General features: G+C 42.4%; 1 protein-coding gene across 1 annotated transcript in view; it reads left to right on the top strand.

Moving 5' to 3' along the window:
• Positions 1–22,885, top strand: part of ALG14 (ALG14 UDP-N-acetylglucosaminyltransferase subunit) — a 94,676-nt gene that overhangs the window by 23,588 nt on the left and 48,203 nt on the right. The window contains exon 3 of the mRNA XM_089677274.1: positions 8,021–8,143. Within this exon, the coding sequence (XP_089533400.1) occupies positions 8,021–8,143 (123 nt within the window). The remainder of the gene's footprint in view (positions 1–8,020; positions 8,144–22,885) is intronic.

Genomic DNA, 22,885 nt, shown 5'->3' with positions numbered 1-22,885 from the left:
AAACCCTCTCCGGTATGAACCTAGCCTTAGGATGTAGGGCAGCATGCAGAGGTCAGTAGGCTGTAGGGCAGTGTATAGGGGTCAGTAGTATGTAGAGCAGTGTACAGAGGTCAGTAGTATGTACAGCAATGTACAGAGGTTGGTAGGACGTAGGGCAGTGTACAATGGCCGGTAGGATGTGGAGCAGTGTACAGAGGTTGGTAAGATGTAGGGCAGCGTAGAGAGGTCAGTAGGATGTAGAACAGTGTACAGGGAACAGTGGGGCAGAAAACAGGGGAATCTGCAGGGCAGAGGACAGGAGTTGACATGACAAGGATCAGTGGAATGTAGAGCAGTGTACAGGGATCAGAAGGGCAGAGGAAAGGGGGTCAAGAGGGCACAGTGTGGAGGGGTCAGCATGGCACAGTAAAGGGGGGCAGGAGAGCGCAGGGCACAGTGCAGGGAGTGAGGGAAAAGTACAGGGGGGTCAGGAGGGCATAATATGGGAGTCGGGAGGGCAAACATCAGGAGGGTGAAGTATGGGGATCGGGAAGGCACACGCCGGGGAAGGGGGGGGATCGAGAGGGCATACACTGGGGAGGGTACACCCCAGAGGGGTTGGGGGGGCTTAATATGGGGGCTGGGAGCGCACACACCAGGGGGTCAGGAGGGCTTAATATGGGGGTCAGGAGAGCACACACTGGGGGGGGGGGGGGGTCAGGAAGGCACACACCAAGTGGGTTGGAGAGGGGCACAAATCAGGAAGGTCAGGAGGGCACACACCACGGGGCAGTGACAATGCTTTGATGAGCCGAATTTCTCACCGTGCCACATGAAGCTTCCCATTTGTCGGCTAACAGCACTTCTACGCTAAGTCGCAGTAACTCGGCAGACTTAGCACAGAGGTGCCTGCAAACTAATCCATGATGTGCTGCTCGATGATTCTACCTCTGGCTACACTCACTCGGCTCCCTCTGCTCCGCTCTGTCACACCATTCTTCAGGCGGGTGCAATCCTGGAGGTCAGGCACATCCCCATCCTGCCCACTCAAGCAGCAGAAAGCAGAAGGCTCCACCTGCGGGATGTTCCTTAGGTCTGCAGCAAAACGGTTGGGGGAGCAAATTAGGGGAGGTATAGGGGGCGGAGATTCCAGTTCCGATGTGTCTGGACAGCAATTCCTAATCCTGGTACAGCGATCTGTGACGTATGAGGGAAATAGCTGTATGCTGTCCAGACTGCGGCTCTGATTTCTGGGATGCAGGGAACAAGAGCATGGCGGGAAAAGCAACTTCTGTGACAGTTGGCATGTATGGGCGGCCCGGGCTCAGGGGGCAGTTGCCCCTTTAGTCCTGCGTTAGACGGCTCTAGCCCCCCATCATCCATGGATGCTGTGCCCATTAAGCTGCTTCGCACATCCCTGTACTGTACACAGCCTGGGCACAGGCAGCACAGCTCATCTCCCCCTTAAAGTGACAATAAAGCTTTGTTTCTTTTTTTTTTATTTTAAATAACAAACATGTCTATACTTACCTGCTCTGTGCAGTGGTTTTGCACATAACAAGCCCAATCCTCTTCTTTTTGGATCCCTGCTCCTGACTCCTCTTCCTCGAGTAGTGCCCCCACAGAAAGCCATTCACCCTGGGAGCACCGATGCGTTCTTGTCCCCCAGCCGCTGCTCTATGCGTCCTTAAGACAAATAGAGTCGCGGCTCAGCCCCGTTCCCCCCCCCCCCATTCTCTCTTCATTGGCTCATTGGCTGTGGTTGGTAGAAGCAGGAGCCAATGGGCTCCTGCTGCTGTCTCAGCCAATGAAGAGGAAGAGTCCCCAGATAGCAGAGGCTGTCGTGAACGTCGTTGGATTGGAAAGGGCTCAGGTAAGGACCGGTGAGGGGGCTGCTGCACACAAGGTTTTTTACCTTCATGCATAGAATACATAAAGGTAAAAAAAACTTGAGCCCTTAGAACCACTTTAACCCCCTCCCTCCTCCTCGCACACAGTTCAGATTGACTCTTACAGACAGCCTCTATCCACACACTGTGCAGCTGCCTGCTTTGCTGCTCTGACCATGAAGTTCCCAGATAAAAATGGCTGTGCAGCATATCCAGGTACACAGTGTGCAGGCAGAGGGTGTCTGTAAGAGAACCCATCTAAGCAGTGTGCTGTTGAGAGATGAGGAAGAAGGGGGAGAGGAGCTGTGCTGTGTGAAGTCTCAGGAGTAAGCAGACATCCCAAAGATGACATCAGCCAGAGGAGAAGGAAAGGGAGTGGATCCTGGCACGATTGTCGGTATAGGAATCCAGAGAAGACTGTAGCCCCTTGCACAGGTATTTACCTTGATTTTAACAGGGTGCACTTCTCAGAAGGCTGGAAAGATTTTTATGTATTAGCAACTCACAAGGAATAGGAGTAAACAAAAATGGAAACTCATACTTCTTATTTTCAAAAGATTCACTATGCCTTTCAGAAAATTCCTTGCTGTGTATGGGGTAATTTTGTGTTTCCAATGTGTTGGTGCTCCAGGGCCTCCAAAAATGTCATAGGTAGTCAGTAAATTAGATTTGTAATTTATGTACCTAAGACCTTTGAAGGTTCTCCTTGGATTTTGGGCCACTCTATGCATCTAGACCCCTGGTGCCCAACCTGCGGCCCTTGGGTATTTGATGTGTGGCCCTCAGACCTCAGCAGTATGTAGTGGGAATGTTGATTTGGGTACTATCAGTGATCTCTACTAGCATCATGTAACATGTTCCCAGTTTCGTCTTCTGCAGCATATCCCCAGCCAAAATTGTAGCCTTTCCACAATCTCCAGACCCTCATTTTCCTTTATTAGGTCTGCAATTTTCTAACAATCCTCTAAAGCATTACAGTTATTGAACATTATGGCAGGCCCTTTGGTAATGTCAAGGGCCACATTCGAGGCCTTCTTTAGCTGATGAGTTGACAACCACTGATCTAGGCTGTGAAAAAGTCTCAAACGTGGTATCCCCATAATCAGGAGGTGTACCAGAATGTGTTTTGGGGTGTAGTTGTGAGTATGTCTATGCTTTTTGTAAGAAATAACTTGTTACAATGATAATTTTGTGAAAAAACATTTTATTTATTTTTGTTAATTTTCAAAAAAAGATTACAACTTACTAGATACCTTGGACTGTCTGATTTCCAAAAAAGGGGTAATTTTGAGGGTATTTGTAGTGTCCTGGCATTTTAGGGCCTCAAGAAATTAGATCAGTGCATCAGGGTTGATCAATTTTCAAATGTATATATCAGTTTGTAGACATTATAACTTTCAGATAGATTAAATAATATACACTGATTTTAGTTATTTTCCCAAAGAAATGTAGAAGAATACATTTTGGTCTAAATTTATGAAGAAAGAGTATTTCTTTACAAAATTGTATATATTTTTCATTTGTATAGCGATAAATAAAAATACCTAGTGGTGATTAAATACTACCATGACTAAGTAATTGCCATTTAAAGTTTGACAGCACTGAAATCTGAAAAATACCCAGCTTGTATTTGCTCTGTGGATTACCGTGTATGACCAAGCTTTCTCTGACCCTGCGCTCTCCACTGTGATTCTATACCATTTGGACTTTATATGTGCGTGATCTGGCTTGTCTCGACTACCCTTCTGTGTTACTAGACTCTGTTACTTCTTGGCCTTCTCTGACTTGCTCCATCTACACACCAGTCTTTGCTGTCCTACTTTCACCTGTGGATGACTGCTTAGATAAGGAAGTGGAAACCAACAAGATGGTGGAGGACTTCTTTGTGATGCCATCTGCACGAAACTTGAGAGAGAGGCTTGGCCAGCCTTGAAATGCATAGCTTCACCCCCCCTGATGTGATGTCATTTCCGGTCTGCTCCGCATCCCACAGAAGCCCTCTGCCATCTTGTTGGTTTTCAACTTCCTCATGTAAGCTGTTATCCAGACGTTCCAGGCTGCAACTTTAGGATAAGACTCTCCATCCCAGATGCATGAGCCGACCGCTCAGATTACATACAAAAAATGTCATTTCTCCTTCTAATGTGAGTTGGAAATTTACAAATTTTTCTCAGTACATTTAATTCTGAACGTTGTTTGGCCCCCCCCTCCCCCCTTGTGTTCTCTTGGCCCTGCAGGTGTATCCATCCACCCAGTGTTTCTATCCTGGTTTGAGGTTCCCTGTTATGAGACTGTCCACCAGAAGCCCTTTATATGTAATGAGCCTGATTTTAACTGTCACTATGTGAGTTGCCATTTGTCTTTTCACCACAATAAATACATTAATATACTACACTCAGATTGCACCCTGCTGTTCTTATTTTTGCATGCATACACATCTTCCACAGCTCCTGAAGAAGCAGTTCACTACTCCTGTAAAACGTGTTGAACTATGTCCCTACCCTCTTTGATGACATGGGTATTAGAGATTATGAAAGAAATTTGGGGCATACAAAAATCAAACATACATACTCACCTCTATGCTGCATCATTGATGTGACACTGTAGATGCCCCATGGTGGCTCTAAGACCAGGTACTGAGTAATCATATGACCACTCACAGTAGAGAGCAGTGGTGGTCGGTCTATTCTGCTCCCCAGCGCCCACTTGATCATCAAGCTGGGGGAGGGGGCAGGAGTAGCTTGTTCCAGCTCTCAGCTGTTTGCTTAAAGGCACAAGCTTGCTATCAGCTGACTCTGGGTCACAGGTGTGCAATGTTCTTCTGTGCTTCTAAAGAGAAGTACATATAAGAAATGTTCGGCTATGCTTCTCTACTGTGAAAGAATGTTGTCACTTCCATTTGTTTGGAATGAGCACTGTAAATCCCATAGTTCATCTCCAGGAGAAGCAAGAGAGGGTGGCTACGTTCCTACATATGGTGATGAATGAACATAGTCACCCTTTAACAGGAAGTTGGATCATAACCGCAAAAAAAGGCATATGGAGGTGGCTGGGAGTAATAGTTAAGAACACATACTTGAATACTTTTTAACCAGCGTTTTGTGTCACCTTAAACTTTTCATAAGTAAAGGTGCAAACTTGTTAGTTTTACCAAGTATCCTTTTATAATGATGAATACATTGTCCCGTATTGAAGCACTTAAATTCAAAGCCATTTAAGTAGGGGCTGTAAAATTCCTGCATGCTTTACATTTTTGGAAGTCTCACCACCCATGAATCTGTAATGATGTACATTTTTAAGTCTAGGTTCCAGAAAAAGAGTGAGTATTGGGATATCGTGACTTGCTGTTTTGTACTGAATGCCTGAAAATGCAATGTAAAAGAAAACTGAAAACCTGTTTGCAAAATGCAATGATTAAAAAAAACTTCTGTAAAATGATCTGATGTGCCACTAGGTGGAGTACCATTGTAATAAATAAATGACATACTACGTGCAAAAGCTGTTGTTTTCAATTTTGTTTTTGCAAGCTGGTAATATTTACAAAACGTTGACAATAACAAAGTGAACCTAAATAATATAATAAAAATAAATATTAATTTATATAAATAAACTCTCAAGATCAAATATTTCAACAATGACCAAAATAGTAGCTGTTTATAAGTGTACTGTTCCTAACTGTCTGCTTTGATACAGAAGACTGTTCTACAAGCATCAATGTTTGCACTAGACAAATATGTGATACACTGTGCTGCCAAAAGTATTGGGACACCCCTCTAAATCATTGGATTCAGGTGTTCCAATCACCTCCATGGCCACAGGTGTATATAATCAAGCACCTAGGCATGCAGACTGCTTCTACAAACATTTGTGAAAGAATGGGCCGCTCTCAGGAGCTCAATGAATTTAAGTGTGGTACCATGATAGGTTGCCATTTGTGCAATAAGCCCATCTGTGAAATTTTCTTACTACTAAATATTCCTCAGTCAACTGTTAGTGGTATAATAACAAAGTGGAAGCAACTGGGAACAACAGCAACTCAGCCACGAAGTGGTAGGCCATGTAAAATGGCAGAGCGGGGTCAGCGCATGGTGAAGAGCACAGTGCGCAGAATACACCAACTGTCTGCAGGTTCAATAGCTAAAGACCTCCAAACTTTGTGTGGCCTTCAGATTAGCACAACAGTGAATAGAGAGCTTCACGGAATGGGTTTCCATGGCCGAACAGCTGCATCCAAGCCTTACATCACCAAGTGCAATGCAAAGTGTTGGATGCTGTGGTGTAAAGCACGCTGCCACTGGACTCTAGAGCAGTGGAGATGTGTTCTTTGGAGTTGCGCAACGTGCTTCTCTGCTTGCCAGTCCAATGGACCTGTATGTGTTTGGTGGGATGCCAGGAGAATGGTACTTGCCAGACTGCATTGTGCCAAGTATAAAGGTTGGTGGAGGTGGGATTATGGTGTGGAGTTTTTTTTCAGGGGTTGGGCTTGGCCCCTTAGTTACAGTAGGGAACTCCTTAAGGTGTCAGCATACCAAGACATTTTGGACTATTTCATACTCCCAACTTTGTGGGAACAATTTGGAGATGGCCCCTTCCTGTTCCAACATGACTGCACATCAGGGCACTAAGCAAGGTCCATAAAGACATGGTTGAGCGAGTTTGGGGTGCAGGAACTTAACAGACCTGCACAGAGTCCTGACCTCAACCCAATAGAACACCTTTGGGATAAATTAGAGCCTAAACCTTGTGGACAGCCTTCCCAGAAGAGTTGAAGCTGTTATAGCTGCAAAGGGTGGGCCAACTCAATATTGAACGCTACGGACTAAGATTGGGATGCCATTAAAGTTCATGTGCTTGTAAAGGCAGGCGTCCCAATACTTTTGGCAATATAGTGTGTGTGTTTGAGTATGAGCAGGAGCACTCTGAAGACATCTCTGGCACTGGCCTAGGGCAAAACAATCCCTATCCACCCTGAAAATCCAACCTGTTTTTCTGTCCCAAAATATGGAGACATCTTTGTTTAGGCATTAACCCGGGTCAGCATCAATTTCCCAGGCTGTTGCTTGCCCACTTTTTGTTTATATGAGATCTGCTACAGCTAATTTTCAGTATTTATGGTAACCTAGTCTATGTCTATATTACTCTGACTGTAGAAAGCTGACTTAAAGCCCCACTTTGAGCAGATAAATAATCCCTTGCAGTGGGGCTGTGCCACACCACAAAGGTTTAGAACTTGTTTTGTCTAGGGGTTAAGGAGACACAGTCTTATTTGCCTGATTCTCCACTCCCCCCCAGCGACCAATTCGGCGTGGATTGTCTTTGCATCCTCACATCCACAGCAGGGCTTTGGACCCTGCTTTGGTTTTGATGAAGTTAGGACCTTAGAGTGTGGGGGTGTAGATATTGCGGGGACTAGTCTGGCTGTGGGGAGGAGCAGAGGATTGTTCCCACTTGTTGTTCCCCTGAGCATAAATAAGCAATTAAGCCTTGCAGTTTGGGCACAACACCATTGCAAGGGATAGTTTTTTTCATTGCCCAGAGTTGGGATTTAAATATAAATCAAACAGTAGCTAGGAGAAGCTATCTGTCAGATGTATTAAGGCTGTTTGCAGATCCATTCACACAAAGCAGTAACCGGTACCAATAAACTGAGATAATGTTTGGCTAACCTAACCTGACTACTGTGATCCCTACTAGTTTAAGAGAAAAGCAGATGAAGGAAATTGTGGAGTAGTGACAATTTTTTTTATATTTTTGAAGGATTTCTGCAAACCTCATTGCTGAATTGTACCTGCTGCTGTTCTGTTGGAACTGGCATATATACCTTTTATAGTCACATCTACTTACTGAACTCATATAATCAGTTCCAGGTTTATAATAAGAGAAAAATGCTGAGAAATTCAGTGAGCCAACCATGTCAGCAAGTGATGGCATGTCAAGCAGTGCACACTGCACTGATCACCCCCAGTATTGTTATGGTTATAAGAAAGCAATATTTCTTATTCTGCAAAATGAAATGGTTTGTTGTACTAACATTAATTCACAAAATTACACTGTAGCAATGCATGTGTTATGTAAATTGACATGACGGTGGATTTTTCATTTTAAAGAAAATGCCTGTCATCACTTACTTGTGTGCATTTTGTTTTGTGCAGTACACCATCCACCGCATTCCCAGGAGCCGAGAAGTCAGACAGTCCTGGAGTTCCTCTGTCTTAACCACCATACAGTCCTTCCTATACTCCTTTCCATTAACTGTCCATCTGAAGCCAGACTTGGTAGGTCATTCATATTTTGCTGTGTAGTGTTATGATGTAACTACGTCTCTGAAGGTGGCTTACATTTAGCTTCACTTTTGGAACTAAATTGGTTCTTCTGAAGTGCGCACATTTGGCTATACACAACAGCTCCATGTTGAAGGATAGGTGGATGCTTTTTTTTTTTCTTTTTAGAAAACGAGCATTCCATGAACCTATGCTGCCAATAATTGCAGCACTGATCTGTGTATTCTGGCAGAAGGGAGTTCCCGCTGTCACAATACTATAGCACAGTGAGGGAGATCCCAGCAATCACAGTGGATGTGGGGATCTGTGAGGTGTTTTTTGATCATTCAACCCTCTAGTTGAACGAAAAAAAATGTGTTTAGGGAGCCATAGCATGGTCTGCATATTTTCAGCTGTGATTTTTTTTTTAAGGGGGACGTGTGAGCAGTGCAGCTCAGAATTTTATGTAGCCAGTGTGCCCAGCATCCTTTTATAGATTGACCTGAATGAATAGGGGTTCCTGCTTTTACAGAGGAGCAGTAATGAACTACACAGACAGTTTGCACAAAGGTATTTTTATTCTTTTAATAAGCAGTAGAAAATAGATTTTTTTCCTTTCAAATTATCCATAACATTTCATTATAATGATGGAACAACAATGGAAATAAATCTAGAGCAACAGATTAACATATCAAAAGCTAATTTAACAGCCATAACTGCTAATTCAAAGGTTTTTTTTTTTATACTGCTTCCTTGGTTAAAGTAAAAGTAAATTAAGAGCTATGCATTATTAATATGAATGACACACTTAAAGTAAGACCAGGGAGTATTGCTATAGAGATTTTCCATTTTATACATAACTGGATCTTTGCTGGAAACCCATGTGTGTGCTTGTCAATACAGTCCTAGATTTCATTAGAGATGCTATGCTAAAGAAAGTGATTTTATAGCTCATCTTTTCAAATTTGTTGGCTGTTGGAATGCTGTTATATCTACAGGCTTAGGCCTAGTGGACATAAACATCCTGATTCTGCTATTAGGTAGCCCATAGATTATGCAGTTTTCTTTCCTTCCACCACAGATGGAAGGTAAGAAAATTTCTTGATTTCTCCTTAAGTGTTGATGGGGGCATCCCTCTTGCAGCGCTATTGTGTTTTGCTGGCGGGGGGGCCTTCCATGCTGGCAGAACACAGTGTTCAGTGCTAACGGCAGTGATCGCATGAAAAAATTCCAACAAGGCTGGTTGTACTGAAGTCAATCAATGGATCAACTTCAGTACAACCAGCCTGTCTGTAGATGGATCAAATTTTGGCCAGTCCCTGCTGAACTGGTCATGATTTGGTCCATCTATGACCGGATTTAGTTTGACATTTTAGTGTAGTGCATAGGCAAGGACACTTTAAGGCTACCATAGAAGCTTTTGACCTTAAAAACAATCATAATCAACCACTTCCAGTATAATTATTGATAAGAAAGCGTTTACTGCATGTGTACCATTGTTGTCTAAAATATCAGTGTGTCTCCAGCCTGCACTGCAGACAGATGCCTACTTCAGAGTGAATTCTTAAGTTTCTCAGCTTAAATTCATCAGTATTTCAGCTTGAATTTTTATTTTCACGTTTTGCAGTCAAATTGGGAACCCTCCTCTATATGTTTATATATTCCTGTTCACACAGCATACCCAAAACACAGTTGTTGGTGCCTTCCCAACCACGACACTGCCTGCATAAAGTTTGCATGTTCTCCTGTGCTTGCATGGGTTTCTTCCAAGTGCCCCTGTTTTCTCCCACACTCTAAACACATGCTTACAGGTTAAGAGAAGTATGGCCAAAGCTTTTTTTGGCCATACTTCTCTTTTGGGTCACAGGAGTGCACTAACTTTTGAGCTGGCATTATAGAGTCGCTCCAGGCTCTGGAAGGACCCAGACCATGTTGTTGAGATCCACCCAGCTGCCATATTGATAGCTGGTTCCTGCTGTAAGTATGCAGCTGTGCATGTCCCCTTGCCAACCTGGTGCTAGAGTGAGCGCTGGAGGGGCAGAGCAGAGAGCGGTGACTTACAGTCTCCACTCTCTACTCCAAGCGGACCGAGAACTGGGTGATCAGCGGCCATCTGATTGCTCAGTTCTCAGCCTCATTGTTGACATGGGACAGCTGCGGCATCACAGCAATGCTGCAGCATAGAGGTGATTACGTATGTGTTTTTTTTTTCCAATAAATTCTCATACTTCTCCTTTAATTGGCTGCTTTCTAAATTGGCTTTAGTATGTGCATGTATGCATGTTGAGCATGTTTATACCTATGTCCCTATAGGCAGTTTGCAAGCTATTCTAAACAGTTTCAAAGTGCATAAAGAGGGACAATTTTGGGGAAAGTGATTTAACATGCAGTGTACCAGCCACGCCTTGAAACCTTTGTTAGAACAGACAAGGTTCAAATCTAGTATACGACTGATAATGAGATCTGCCAATACACTACAAACAGTGTTAATTATGTATGGGATGGGTAAAGCGAGCGCTCATAAATCAGCTGCTGGAACACTCCAAGGAATCACTAGACCTCCAAACATGAATAATAAATAATATAGTGCAGCACTGTAATACTGATATACACATAGAGAGACATAGGTAAAATAAAAGTTCATAGAGTTCCTTATACAGTGTAAAGTGGTTGCAAGCGAAAGTGCTGTGAAGACCTCCTCAGCATTAGATAAGTGGCTGGAACCATATAGATAAAATGCGCACTCACCGACCGCGCATTAAAATACGCATGTATGCAATTATTTATCCAGATAATCAGCCAGGCATATGGATCAGCCAAATGCATAGGTCATCCCTCTCAGATAAAACGTCAGCCTTGGGTGCAGTAATATGCTTCTTGGTCCAGAGAGCCTTCTTGCCCAGTGTGTTAAGGTAGGATAGATTCCCTCTCCTGGTTGCAAGGTGCCCTAGGAATTGGCTGCTGTGAATCTGAAACCCTCTCCTTGGAAGATGTCATACAACTCTGGCATATTATCCATTGCTTTTTGAGTGGTGTACAAAACTGATGGCTCCAAATAGTTAACAAATTATGTTGTAATTATCTTGTGCAAGCTGCCATGCCACACTCCTCCCTGGGAGGATTGTTTATGGACTCGTTTAGTTAGAAGCTTGGACTTGTACTCTGCTCCTGCACCCAGAAATACCTGTAATGGCTTCAAATGTGTGAGATGGTTGCCTAGTGATTGCAAGCAAATATAGGAAGGCAAATTTGACTAGATGAGCCTGCTACACCTGCTAAATAGGAATTGACTCCAATAAGCTTCCCTCATTTTCTTTTTGTAGTTATGTAATAATTAAATTTGTGGTTTCCTCTATCCACAATTTGCTTCCATACCTCCGAAGGTTTAAAAAATTAAATTGGGTACCTAATAGTCTTGTGTTCCTATTGGTGACCCAATTTTATCACAGTTTAGTAGAACACGGCCAAGTAATTATTCCTCATCCTGGCTGACCCAGAACTAAGAACATTACAGAAGTGTTATCATTTGTGCTCAAATATTGCAGGCATTAAAATGTGGATTTGTGAAGAGAATTAATAATGAATGCTTATTAATAACCATTTTAGAGAGATTAAAGCAGTATTAAACCCAAAAATGTAATACATTTGTAGTTTACCAGTCATTAGATGTGGTGGCTGCATTAATTTTTTCAGGCTTTTGTTCCCCTCTGGTTTCATTTTATGGTCTAGCCAGTAACACACATCCTATATTAGGGAGCCTAATGAAAGAAAGCCTAGAAAAAACTAATGCAGCCACCACATTTAAGAATTGGTAAGTTGCAATAAGAAAAATGTTTGGTTTTGGCTTTAATACCACATTGAAAAAGGGTAGCTGGTTGCAGAAAATGTCCAGCATACCATGAACTCAGTGTTACTTGCTGACATATTGAGTGTTCATAGATTAAGAAAAGGAAACAGTTCTTACATCTTTTTACCACGCTCTTTTGTTCATGCATTGTACTATAAAAATGCAGAAATAGCACAAAGGTTAAATGCATTTCATGCCATTCTTCTGTATGGTGGTGCTATATGAATGTTTAGTCCTAAAGTCTCTAGATTTCCTTATTTATTTTGCACTTTCTACAGAACTGTCTGGTAATCGGTGAACTGTACACCAGGTTTGGTTTGACAATGCTTTTTTTCTAGCAGGTTGTTATTAAATCTTTTTTTATAAAACTTACAACAGAATGCTATTTGGGTCTGAAATGTGGAAATTCCTGTTCTTTTGCACTTTTTAAATAAAAATAATATAAACAAAGGTAAACTTGTAGTCAGACTCTTTTAAAAATAAATATACTTTATCCTTTGTAGTCATGGGAATGTGGTGTGACCCTTTATTACAGTGCCTTATATTAGAGTATGCTACGCTACCTTTCACATTCCTGATATGTGCCTGTTGTACCATGTACTTGTGTTAAAAAAATATCCTGTTCTCTGTGCATTGCTTCCATTGTTTGAAATACCTGGTAATCCTGCCAGTCCCCCTGCTTTTTCTTTTTCAAACTGACCATGCTAGGCATGAGAACACATCCATCCCAGCGTGATCAGTTTTCTGGCTGTGCTGGGTGAATAGCCTGCCTATGCTCTACTGATCAGACTTGTGCCGACACACCTTCTGCACAGCCATTCACTGGGAAGATCAGTGTACTGCTGCTTCTCTAACTCTAGCTCTCTAAGCCCCTTTTGCAGCTGAGATCAGAGATTTTCTGATCACAAATAAAAATAGTTAAAAAATGTGCATATACAGTGCTCAGATTTGTCAGAAAACCGTTTACTTTCCTTTCATAATCAACATTTTCTATGGGACACTATACTACAAAATACTCCCACAAATGCAGGCCATTGATTGCAAACAAAATTTGTTAATTTGCACACACAAAGTATTTTTCCCAACAAATTCATTCAAAACCATGTTGCAAAAATGAATACACCCCAATGAAAGTCTTAGGAGCAAAGCAAAATTTTAGACAACACAATCCTAAGCAACAAGAATTCAACTACAGGTGAGTCCAATTATTCATTAAACAGGTGTCCAGCAGACAGTTGATTATAAAAGGGTGTTACTTAACAAAGAAAACCCCTTCCCAATTCATGCTGTCAGCAATAGCACCACATGGAAGAGAAATGTCACAAGGTCTGAGAAAGAAAATAATTTCTTTACACAAGAAAGGTGAAAGCTACAAGAAGATCAGCAAAGCTTATCAGTCAGAATATTGTAGCAAAAGTGATACAAACATTTAACAAAGATGGAACTACAACCATCTCACAGACGTTCAGGCTGTCCAAGGAAGTTATTACTTCAACAGCAGCATCTTCTGATGAGAAGGGTTGAAGAAAATCACCATGCAAGTTCACTGCAGTTAGCTAAAGAAGCAGAAAGCCAAACTGGGGTGATTGTTTCATGTGACACAATACAGTGTACACTGCAGAGGAATGGCATGCATGGGTGTTGTCCACGAAGGAAGCCATTCCTAAAGCCCATGCACAAAAAAGCCTGCCTAGAATTTGCCAGGGCTCATGCTGAAAAAGAAGACTACTGGGACTCTACTGTGGAGTCATATGACCAAGATAAATGTTTTTGGAACTGATGGCTTCAAAATTGTATGGCGTCGCAAATGTGAGGCGTAAAAAGAAAAATGCATGGTGCCTACAGTGAAACATGGTGGTGGCAGTGTCCTTCTGTGGGGCTGCATGAGTGCTGCTGCTGTCTGGGAGTTGCATTTCATTGATTGTATCATGAATTCAGAGATGTTCTGCTCTGTATTGAAAGAGAAGATGCTACCAACACTACGTGCACTTGGACTTTGTGCACTTTTCTAACATGACAATGATCCAAAACACACTAACACACATCTAAGGCCACTGTTGCTTTTCTGAAGAAGAACAGGGTGAAAGTGATTCAGTGGCCAAGTACGTCTCCTGATATGAAGCTGGTGGAACACCTATGGGGAATTCTGAAGAGACAGGTTGAGCATCACATAAATAAATGATGTAGCGCTTAGACATAGACAAAAAATGATAAAGTGATCCCCAAGTGGAATAACTGTATACTCATTCCTAGCACGAGCCTTTGAATAGTGAAGCAATCCACATGTGCAGGAACAAACCAAAGTCCTTTATCCACACAAACACTGCAAACAGTACACACGAGAAAGTCCAGTGATCGGTGTCACATTCCTTTTATGCATGCAAATCAAAGGAATGTGTATGAACCCACACACCCTCGAATGTGATCCAGTAACGGCTAAAATGGCCTCTCACCTCCAACCTGCGACCCTGCGGGGCCACAGCGCTTTTTGTAAAATATACCACCACCAGAACTAGGATGGGCTCCTCACGATAATGTGACTTGGAGATGTTTCCACAGGACACAGCTTCCACCTCTCCTCTAATATCCTTGCGGGCCAATGAGCCAGATGGATCCCAGCTCAGATCCAATGCCGTGAACTTTAGCAACCTTGTCAATAAGGTCAGGCCTCTGCTTGTGGATTGCCAAGTAGAAAGCGTTGTTCAGAATGTCCTCATCATACATAGCCATAAGGGATGTCAGTTCCGCAAGGAGTACCGAAGCGACGTGGTCGCTGTGCTCATGATGGCACCATTACTTCTACGTATGTGAATCTGGAGAAAATGGAAACTGCCTGGACGGCTGAAACTGTGCGACACCCAGGACATGGAACCCCCGTGCTCCCTCCTCGTCTTGCCCTCACACAGAGAAGAAGCGGAGCGGCTGTGTGTGAGGGCAAGACGAGGAGGGAGCACGGGGGGTTCCATGTCCTGGGTGTCGCACAGTTTCAGCTGTCCAGGCAGTTTCCATTTTCTCCAGATTCACATACGTAGAAGTAATGGTGCCATCATGAGCACAGCGACCACGTCGCTTCGGTACTCCTTGCGGAACTGACATCCCTTATGGCTATGTATGATGAGGACATTCTGAACAACGCTTTCTACTTGGCAATCCACAAGCAGAGGCCTGACCTTATTGACAAGGTTGCTGAAGTTCACGGCATTGGATCTGAGCTGGGATCCATCTGGCTCATTGGCCCGCAAGGATATTAGAGGAGAGGTGGAAGCTGTGTCCTGTGGAAACATCTCCAAGTCACATTATCGTGAGGAGCCCATCCTAGTTCTGGTGGTGGTATATTTTACAAAAAGCGCTGTGGCCCCGCAGGGTCGCAGGTTGGAGGTGAGAGGCCATTTTAGCCGTTACTGGATCACATTCGAGGGTGTGTGGGTTCATACACATTCCTTTGATTTGCATGCATAAAAGGAATGTGACACGGATCACTGGACTTTCTCGTGTGTACTGTTTGCAGTGTTTGTGTGGATAAAGGACTTTGGTTTGTTCCTGCACATGTGGATTGCTTCACTATTCAAAGGCTCGTGCTAGGAATGAGTATACAGTTATTCCACTTGGGGATCACTTTATCATTTTTTTGTCTGTCTAAGCGCTACATCATTTATTTATGTGTATGTGAGAATCACCTGTTCGGTATAGGATTGGATGTTAGCAGCTGCTGAATATTTAGTGTGAGTCAGATATATTTTTTCCCACTACTGTCTTACATAAGAGCGCAAGAGGATTTTGTATCAGGTTCAGCATCACTCTTCATCCAGCTTGCAGGCTCTAAAAGAGGTTGTTCTTGAAAAAGGGAAAGATATCGTTGTTGCAATATGTCGCCAACTTGTTCATTCCCCGCCTAGAAGACTAGTTGCTGTCCTTACAAATTTTGGAGGTCATACAAAATACTAGATGTAAGGGTGTGGAAATTTTTGAAAAAACTGATTTTCCAGGGACTAAATTGGGGTCCCAATCTACTATTCCCTCATGACAATCTACTTGTCGTGATAAAAAATTTTTTTTTATACATTTTAACCAAAACCGTATTTAAATCTGAGATGCTTTTAGAAATGTCCGGGGCTTTTAAAAAACAAAAGGGGCTTTATGGTGACTTAAATGTTTAATATTTTCAACATTGCGCTGTTGATCTCCTCCTCACCTCCCTTCCTATCTCCGGCACCACACTCAGGGACTAGCAGGGAGGAGAGAGGTCTTGCAGTGTAATGAGCACTGACTGGGTACTCTTCAGGAAAGGGGAGTGTTGAGCTTATCCTTTATCCCTTTCGCTGCCAGAGCCTTCTTTTGCATTTTTTTTTTTTTTTGCACAGGTTTAAAAAAATTATTTTAGGCCTGAAGATTACATAAAACCCCCAAACATATATTTTCTGAAAGCAGAGACTCTAGAGAATAAAATAGTGGTAGTTCCAATTTATGTCACACGATATTACCACAAAGGGCTAGGAAATACAAATTTTCAGTAAAAAAAATACACTTAATTTTAGGGCACAAAATAGGAATAAATTACCCTTTTTGTTTTTGGTAAAATATAAAAGATGAGGTTGTAAAGCGTTTCACATATGCTCGTGAAATGACGAGAAACTTTAGTACCCTATATTTCCTATAGGTGATGCTTTTAAAGCCCCTTATATGTGTCACATTTAGTGTTACAGAGGAGGTCTAGTGCTAGAATTATTGCTGTCATTTTGGCGTACGCGGCTATATGTACTGTGTTTCGCAATTGATGTTTTCATGCATAGGTGTCCTGGCATGTGTTTTTATGTTTGTACGTGTGTATATGTGGGGGTGGGGGCCTCCAACATTTTTTTACTACGTGCTTGGGTGTAACTTTAATTTTTTTGCAATTAAATAAAAACATTTTTTTTACTTCATCACATAGGGAACAAAAAGTCCCTATGTGATGATTTCTGGTGGCAGGTTCTCTTTATTTAGACATCCAGCATGTCTCCCCTGTACTCAAGAAAATGCAATGCAGTGCACATCGCACTGCATTACATTCTTTCTGGGCCTCAATGGCTAGGAAATCTGTCAATGGGGACACAGAAGTGATAACATAACGTCACTTCCGGGTCAGGAGAAGAATAGGAGGGGAGTGGACATGTCCTCTCTCTTCCATCCCCTCTACATGCTGGCACCCGCTGAACTGGTCCCTGTCCCGCAGATGGGCAAGCGGAACCTGAGAGACATCGCAGGCAGGACAGAGGAACACCAGGGGGCGGAGGAGGCTGGCACTTCAGTGGACTGTGTGAAAGCAATCGTGCGGCAGTGCTACCATACGAATGCTTCCACCTGACATGTGAGCCCTGCTGCTTGCCCACAACAGGACTAAAGGTTTAAAAACAACTACCTGCCTGGTGCCCGGAACTACATGCGTCGGGCGATTACAAATTTAACATTCCTGTAGATGTAGTAGTTTTTGTTGTGGGGTGTATTTATTTTTGCATCAACTAATTTGAGCAAAACTGAAGATTTTATAATCTAAGTTGTATTATTAACTTTACTTTCATGTAATGAGCTAAACAAATGTTCTATAAAACTCAGTTTTGACAAAATGTTTTACATTGTTCTCATGTACATTAAGATATTGATTAAAATCTTACTTTTCAAGAGGGGTGTACTCATTTATGCTGAGAAGAGTGTGTGTGTGTGTGTGTGTACATATGTATTTACAGTTGTGTTCAAAATAATAGCAGTGTGTTGAAAAAAGTGAATAAAGCTCAAAATCCTTCTAATAGCTTTTATTTCCATACACACAAATGCATTGGGAACACTACACATTCTATTCCAAATCAAAACATGAAGAAAAATATATCAAATTTGTGTTGTTCCTCTAAAAAAATTGAAGAAAAGTGAATATTAGACTGTTCAAAAAAATAGCAGTGCTTGTATTCTCCTTTACAAACTCAAACATTCACTATATAAACTGAAATATTTTTGAAGATTTTGCTTTCCTTTGAATCAATTAATATTTAGTTGTATAAGCACTGTTTCTGAGAACTGCTGTACATCTGTGTTGCATGGAGTCAACCAACTTCTGGCACCTGTGAACAGGTATTCCAGCCCAGGATGATTGGACTACATTCCACAGTTCTTCTCTATTTCTTGGTTTTGCCTCAGAAACTGCATTTTTGATGTCACCCCACAGGTTTTCTCTTGGATTAAGATCCGGGGATTGGGCTGGCCACTCCATAACATCAATCTTGTTGGTCTGGAACCAAGAATTTGCACGTTTACTGGTGTGTTTGGGGTCGTTGTCTTGTTGGATCACCCATTTCAAGGGCATTTCCTCTTCAGCATAAGGCAGCATGACCTCTTCAAGTATTCTGATGTATTCAAACTGATCCATGATCCCTGGTATGCGATAAATAGGCCCAACACTGTAGTATGAGAAACATCCCCATATCATGATGCTTGCGCAACCATACTTCACTGTCTTCACAGTGTACTGTGGCTTGAATTCAGTGTTTGGGGGTCGTCTGACAAACTGTCTCCGGCCACTAGACCCAAAAAGAACAATCTTACTTTCATCAGTCTACAAAATGTTGCGCCATTTTGCTTTAGGTCAGTCAGTGTGCTCTTTGGTAAATTGTAACCTCTTAAGCACGTCTTTTTTTCAACAGTGGGACTTTGCGGGGGCTTCTTGCAGATAGCTTGGCTTCACATAGGAGTCTTCTAATTGTAACAGTACTCACAGGTAACTTTAGACCTTCTTTGATCTTCCTGGAGCTGATTGTTGGCTGAGTCCTTGACATTTTGGCTATTCTTCTATCCATTCGAATGGTAGTTTTTTGCTTTCTTCCACGTCTTTCAGGTTTTGGTTGCCATTTTAAAGCATTTACGATCATTTTAGCTGAGCAGCCTATCATTTTCTGCACTTCTTTATATGTTTTCCCCTCTCCAATCAACTTTTTAATCAAGGTACGCCGTTCTTCTGAACAATGTCTGTAACAACCCATTTTCCTCAGAATTTCAGAGAGAAATGCACTGTAACCAGCATGTACAACATTTGCTGCCTTCTTTCCTTAAATAAGGGCAATAATTGCCACCTGTTTTTCAAAGAATGAATGACCTCACTAATAGAACTCCACACTGCTATTATTTTGAACATGCCCTTTCAATTAGTGATTCAATTACACAGAATCAGCAGCATGCATGTCATGACTGTTGGGTCTGTTGGATTTCTATTACTCTACTACACCTTCTAGTAAATTATTTGCCATGTAGAAATATCATTTCTACCAAAAACAGTGATTGATCAGGTTAGTGATGTCTGACTGCTATTATTTTGAACACAACTGTATATGTGTGTGTCAGTGTGTGTGTGTGTGTGTATGTGTGTATATGTATGTATATATATATATATACATACATGTGTGTGTGTATATAATAAATATACACACACACACCGGCCTCTTTGTTATGTAGGCATCTAGATGTGGTGGAGACGACTTGCTGAAGTTCAAACTGAGCTTCAGAATGGGGGAGAAAAAGGACTTAAGAGACTTTGAACATGACATGGTTGTTGGTGCCAGATGGGCTGGTCTTAGTATTTCAAAAACTGCTGATCTACTGGGTTTTTCACTCACAACCATCTCTAAGGATTACAGAGAATGGTCCGAAAATGAGAAAATATCCAGTGAACGGCATTTGTGTGGACGGAAATACCTTGTTGATGTCAGAAGAGAATTGGCAGACTGGTCTGAGATTATAGAAAGGCATTGGTAACTCAAATAACCACTTGTTACAACCAAGGTACGCAGAATACCATCACTGACCGCACAACATGTTGAACCTTGAAGTAGATAGGCTACAGCAGCAGATCCACACCGGGTGCCGCTCCTATCATCTAAGAACAGATAACGTAGGCCACAATTCACACAGAAGATTGGAAAAATCGGCTGGTCTGATGAGTCTCAAATTCAGCTGCGACATTCAGATGGTAGGGTCAGAATTTGGCGTAAACAATATGAAAGCATGGATCCTTCCTGCTTTGTATCAATGGTTCAGACTGGTAGTGTAATAGTGTGGGGGATATTTTCTTGCCACACTTTGGGCCCCTTAGTACCAATTGAGCATCATTTAAATGGCACGGCGTGCCTGAGTATTGTTGCTGACTATGTCAATCCCTTTATGACTACTAATGGCCACTTCCAGCAGGATAATGCACATGAGACAGCTCAAATCATCTCAAACTGGTTTCTTGAACATGACAATGAGTTCGCTGTACTCCAGTGGCCTCCACAGTCACCAGGTCTCAATCCAATAGAGCACCTTTGGGATGTGGTGGAATGGGAGATTCACATCATGGATGTGCAGCTGACAAATCTGCAGCAACTGTGTGACGCTATCATGTCAATATGGACCAAAATCTCTGAGGAATGTTTCCAACACCTTGTTGAATCCAGGCCATGAAGAATTAAGGCAGTTCTGAAGTCAAAAGTGTGTGTGTGTGTCGGTCGACAGGAAGAACTAAGGGATGTGTCCAGGATGGGAGGTATATTTGTTCCAGGTTCATGCTTTACACTGACTGTTTCTCTTGGGCTGTGTAGTGAGCCTGTTTGGCTCACTGATGATGTAATTAGCTCAGCTGTAATGAGTTAAGGGCTCTGGGCTCTATAAAACTCATAGGCTGCTTAGGGAGAATGCTCCAACCTGGAACCAGTTTGCTGTGCAGGACAGACTGGGGAGCAACCAAACAATACTGTGCTGAGAGTAAATCTGTGTGATTTTGGACTGGGAGATGCTCTGTGTGAACACTATGGGGTTTATTTACTAAAGCTGGAGAGTCCAAAAACAGACTCCCTTCTGCATAGAAACCAATCAGCTTCTAACCTCAGCTTGTTCAATGAAGCTTTGGCAATGAAACCTGGAAGCTGATTGATTTCTATGCAGAAGGGAGTCTGATTTTGGACTCTCCAGCTTTAGTAAATAAACCCCCCTGTGTCTGAGCAGTGATAGGCTGTATCCAGACAGATAGGAACCTGTGTTTGTAGTTAGAAGGCTTTATTTTCTGTTTGTATTTTTTTTTCTGTTTTTGAATATATGTACCTTGTGTTCACCAGCCTTTTGAATAAAACACAACTTTATTCACCAAGATCCTGTTGTCGTGTTGAGCCTCTTTCACCGTGCTCTGACTCATCCAAGGGGCCAAGCACAACCTGCTACTGGGCTTATCCCTCACAATATATATATATAATTTATATTATACACACACCAATGTGCTTTGCAGTGCTATTTTAAACATATACTTTAATTTCAAAGAATGCATCAGCCTGTGTGCTTTGACTGATATATTCTTCTGGGTTGCCTAAACCTGGTCTTTTCCTCCCAAAACTAAAAAGTCTTATGTAATATAAATGATTTATGTTTTTACGTTTCTTTTTTTGACTTCCTGGTATTTCCAGGCACTGGGGATAGATAGCCAGTGTCTCACAGTGTCCCTGGGGAAGGCCATGTCACCAGTGTCTTCTAAAGAGGTTTTGGTTTCAACAGAAGAGTACATTCATATGGCACATGCACAAGATCAGGCACAGATGTCATGGTGGGCCGGCAGAGAACAAAGAATGAGAGGCTGCCACCAGTGTCTTTCCTTTTTTTTTTTTTTTTTTTTTTATGGTTGCGAGGGATTTTGGCCTGTGAGAGAGACAGAGCGGAGACTGTAGACGCACTACAAGGATGAGGAATGTAACTACTAACCTTATTAGTTGTACTAAGGAGATTTTATTAGTGTAATCAGATTTAATAAAGTGTGTTGGGGGGCGCTTTAAATTGGAATTAAGCAACACCAGCCATGGCTTACTGCAGCTTTGGAGGCTGGATTGGTGCGGAATAGAAATGTGGATGGAGTTGGAGCGGTAGTTAATGGAATTTGCATTCCTGTACTACCTTTGTATGACATCAGACTAAATGGAGACAGAAGACTTGATCTACAAAAGGAATAGAGCTAGCTGGAGTGTCTGAATCACCTCTGTTTATAGTTACTGTGATTAATCCTCACTCTATATGTCTATGATATCAACAGGCTAGCCAGAGTTCAGCTTCAGCTGTTTCTTGCTAGCCTCAATTTGTAAATTTCCGTCTAATCAATCTGGATGCCTGTAACGCTAATTCAGAATACAGCCCTGAAAAATCCTTTAGCTGCCTTTAATGAGCATTGGGACCATGCATGTACACTCCAACTGTCTGTGTCTACAGCAGTCTTTCTCAATCTTTTTTTCACCTGAAGGGACCCTTGCAATAACTTTCAGATCCTACGGAATCCTTGCATATCCGTACTGTAGCTATACTTTAGAAATACAGTTTATGTCCCAAACACGGAGCTTCGGTACATGGGGAGGAACAGGGCAGTATTCTACTCTAAGAAATTTTTGCTCAGTAGAAATCCACTGGGACCACAGAGCTCCACAAAGCAGCCCCTGAAAGGTTAGGCTAAAACCAAATGGTTATTGTGTGATGTCAAAGTATAATGTAGCAGTATGCCAATGAATAATTGCAAAAAGGAAATGTGATACCACAAATTAACATAAAGTTAAAGTGGTTTTTAAATGCTCAAGTTTATTTTATGTGTGTATTAAGCTAAAAAAAACTTTATGGGTGCAGCTTCCCCCACAGCCCATTCTTATACTTACCCGAGCCCTATCCCAATCCAGCGATGCGCCTGAGATCAGCATCTCTCCTGGGTCTCTCGCTCATTATGGGCTCACACTGCAGCAAGAGCCATTGGCTACTGCTACTGGCAATCGTAATCTGTGTGTAAATGGATACACAGAGTGTGGCTCAGGAGTGAGCCTGCTCGAGTGCCCCCAATAGCAAGATGCTTGCTATTGGGGGCACTCAGTGGGGGGGGGGAGCCAGGACCA

The sequence above is a fragment of the Staurois parvus genome, unplaced genomic scaffold (assembly GCF_062004578.1).
Source record: "Staurois parvus isolate SC_StPar_1 unplaced genomic scaffold, SC_StPar_1.0 ptg000183l, whole genome shotgun sequence".
Lineage (NCBI taxonomy): Eukaryota > Metazoa > Chordata > Amphibia > Anura > Ranidae > Staurois > Staurois parvus.
The sequence above is the reverse complement of the archived record's forward strand: the minus strand, read 5'-3'. Positions and strand labels throughout refer to the sequence as shown.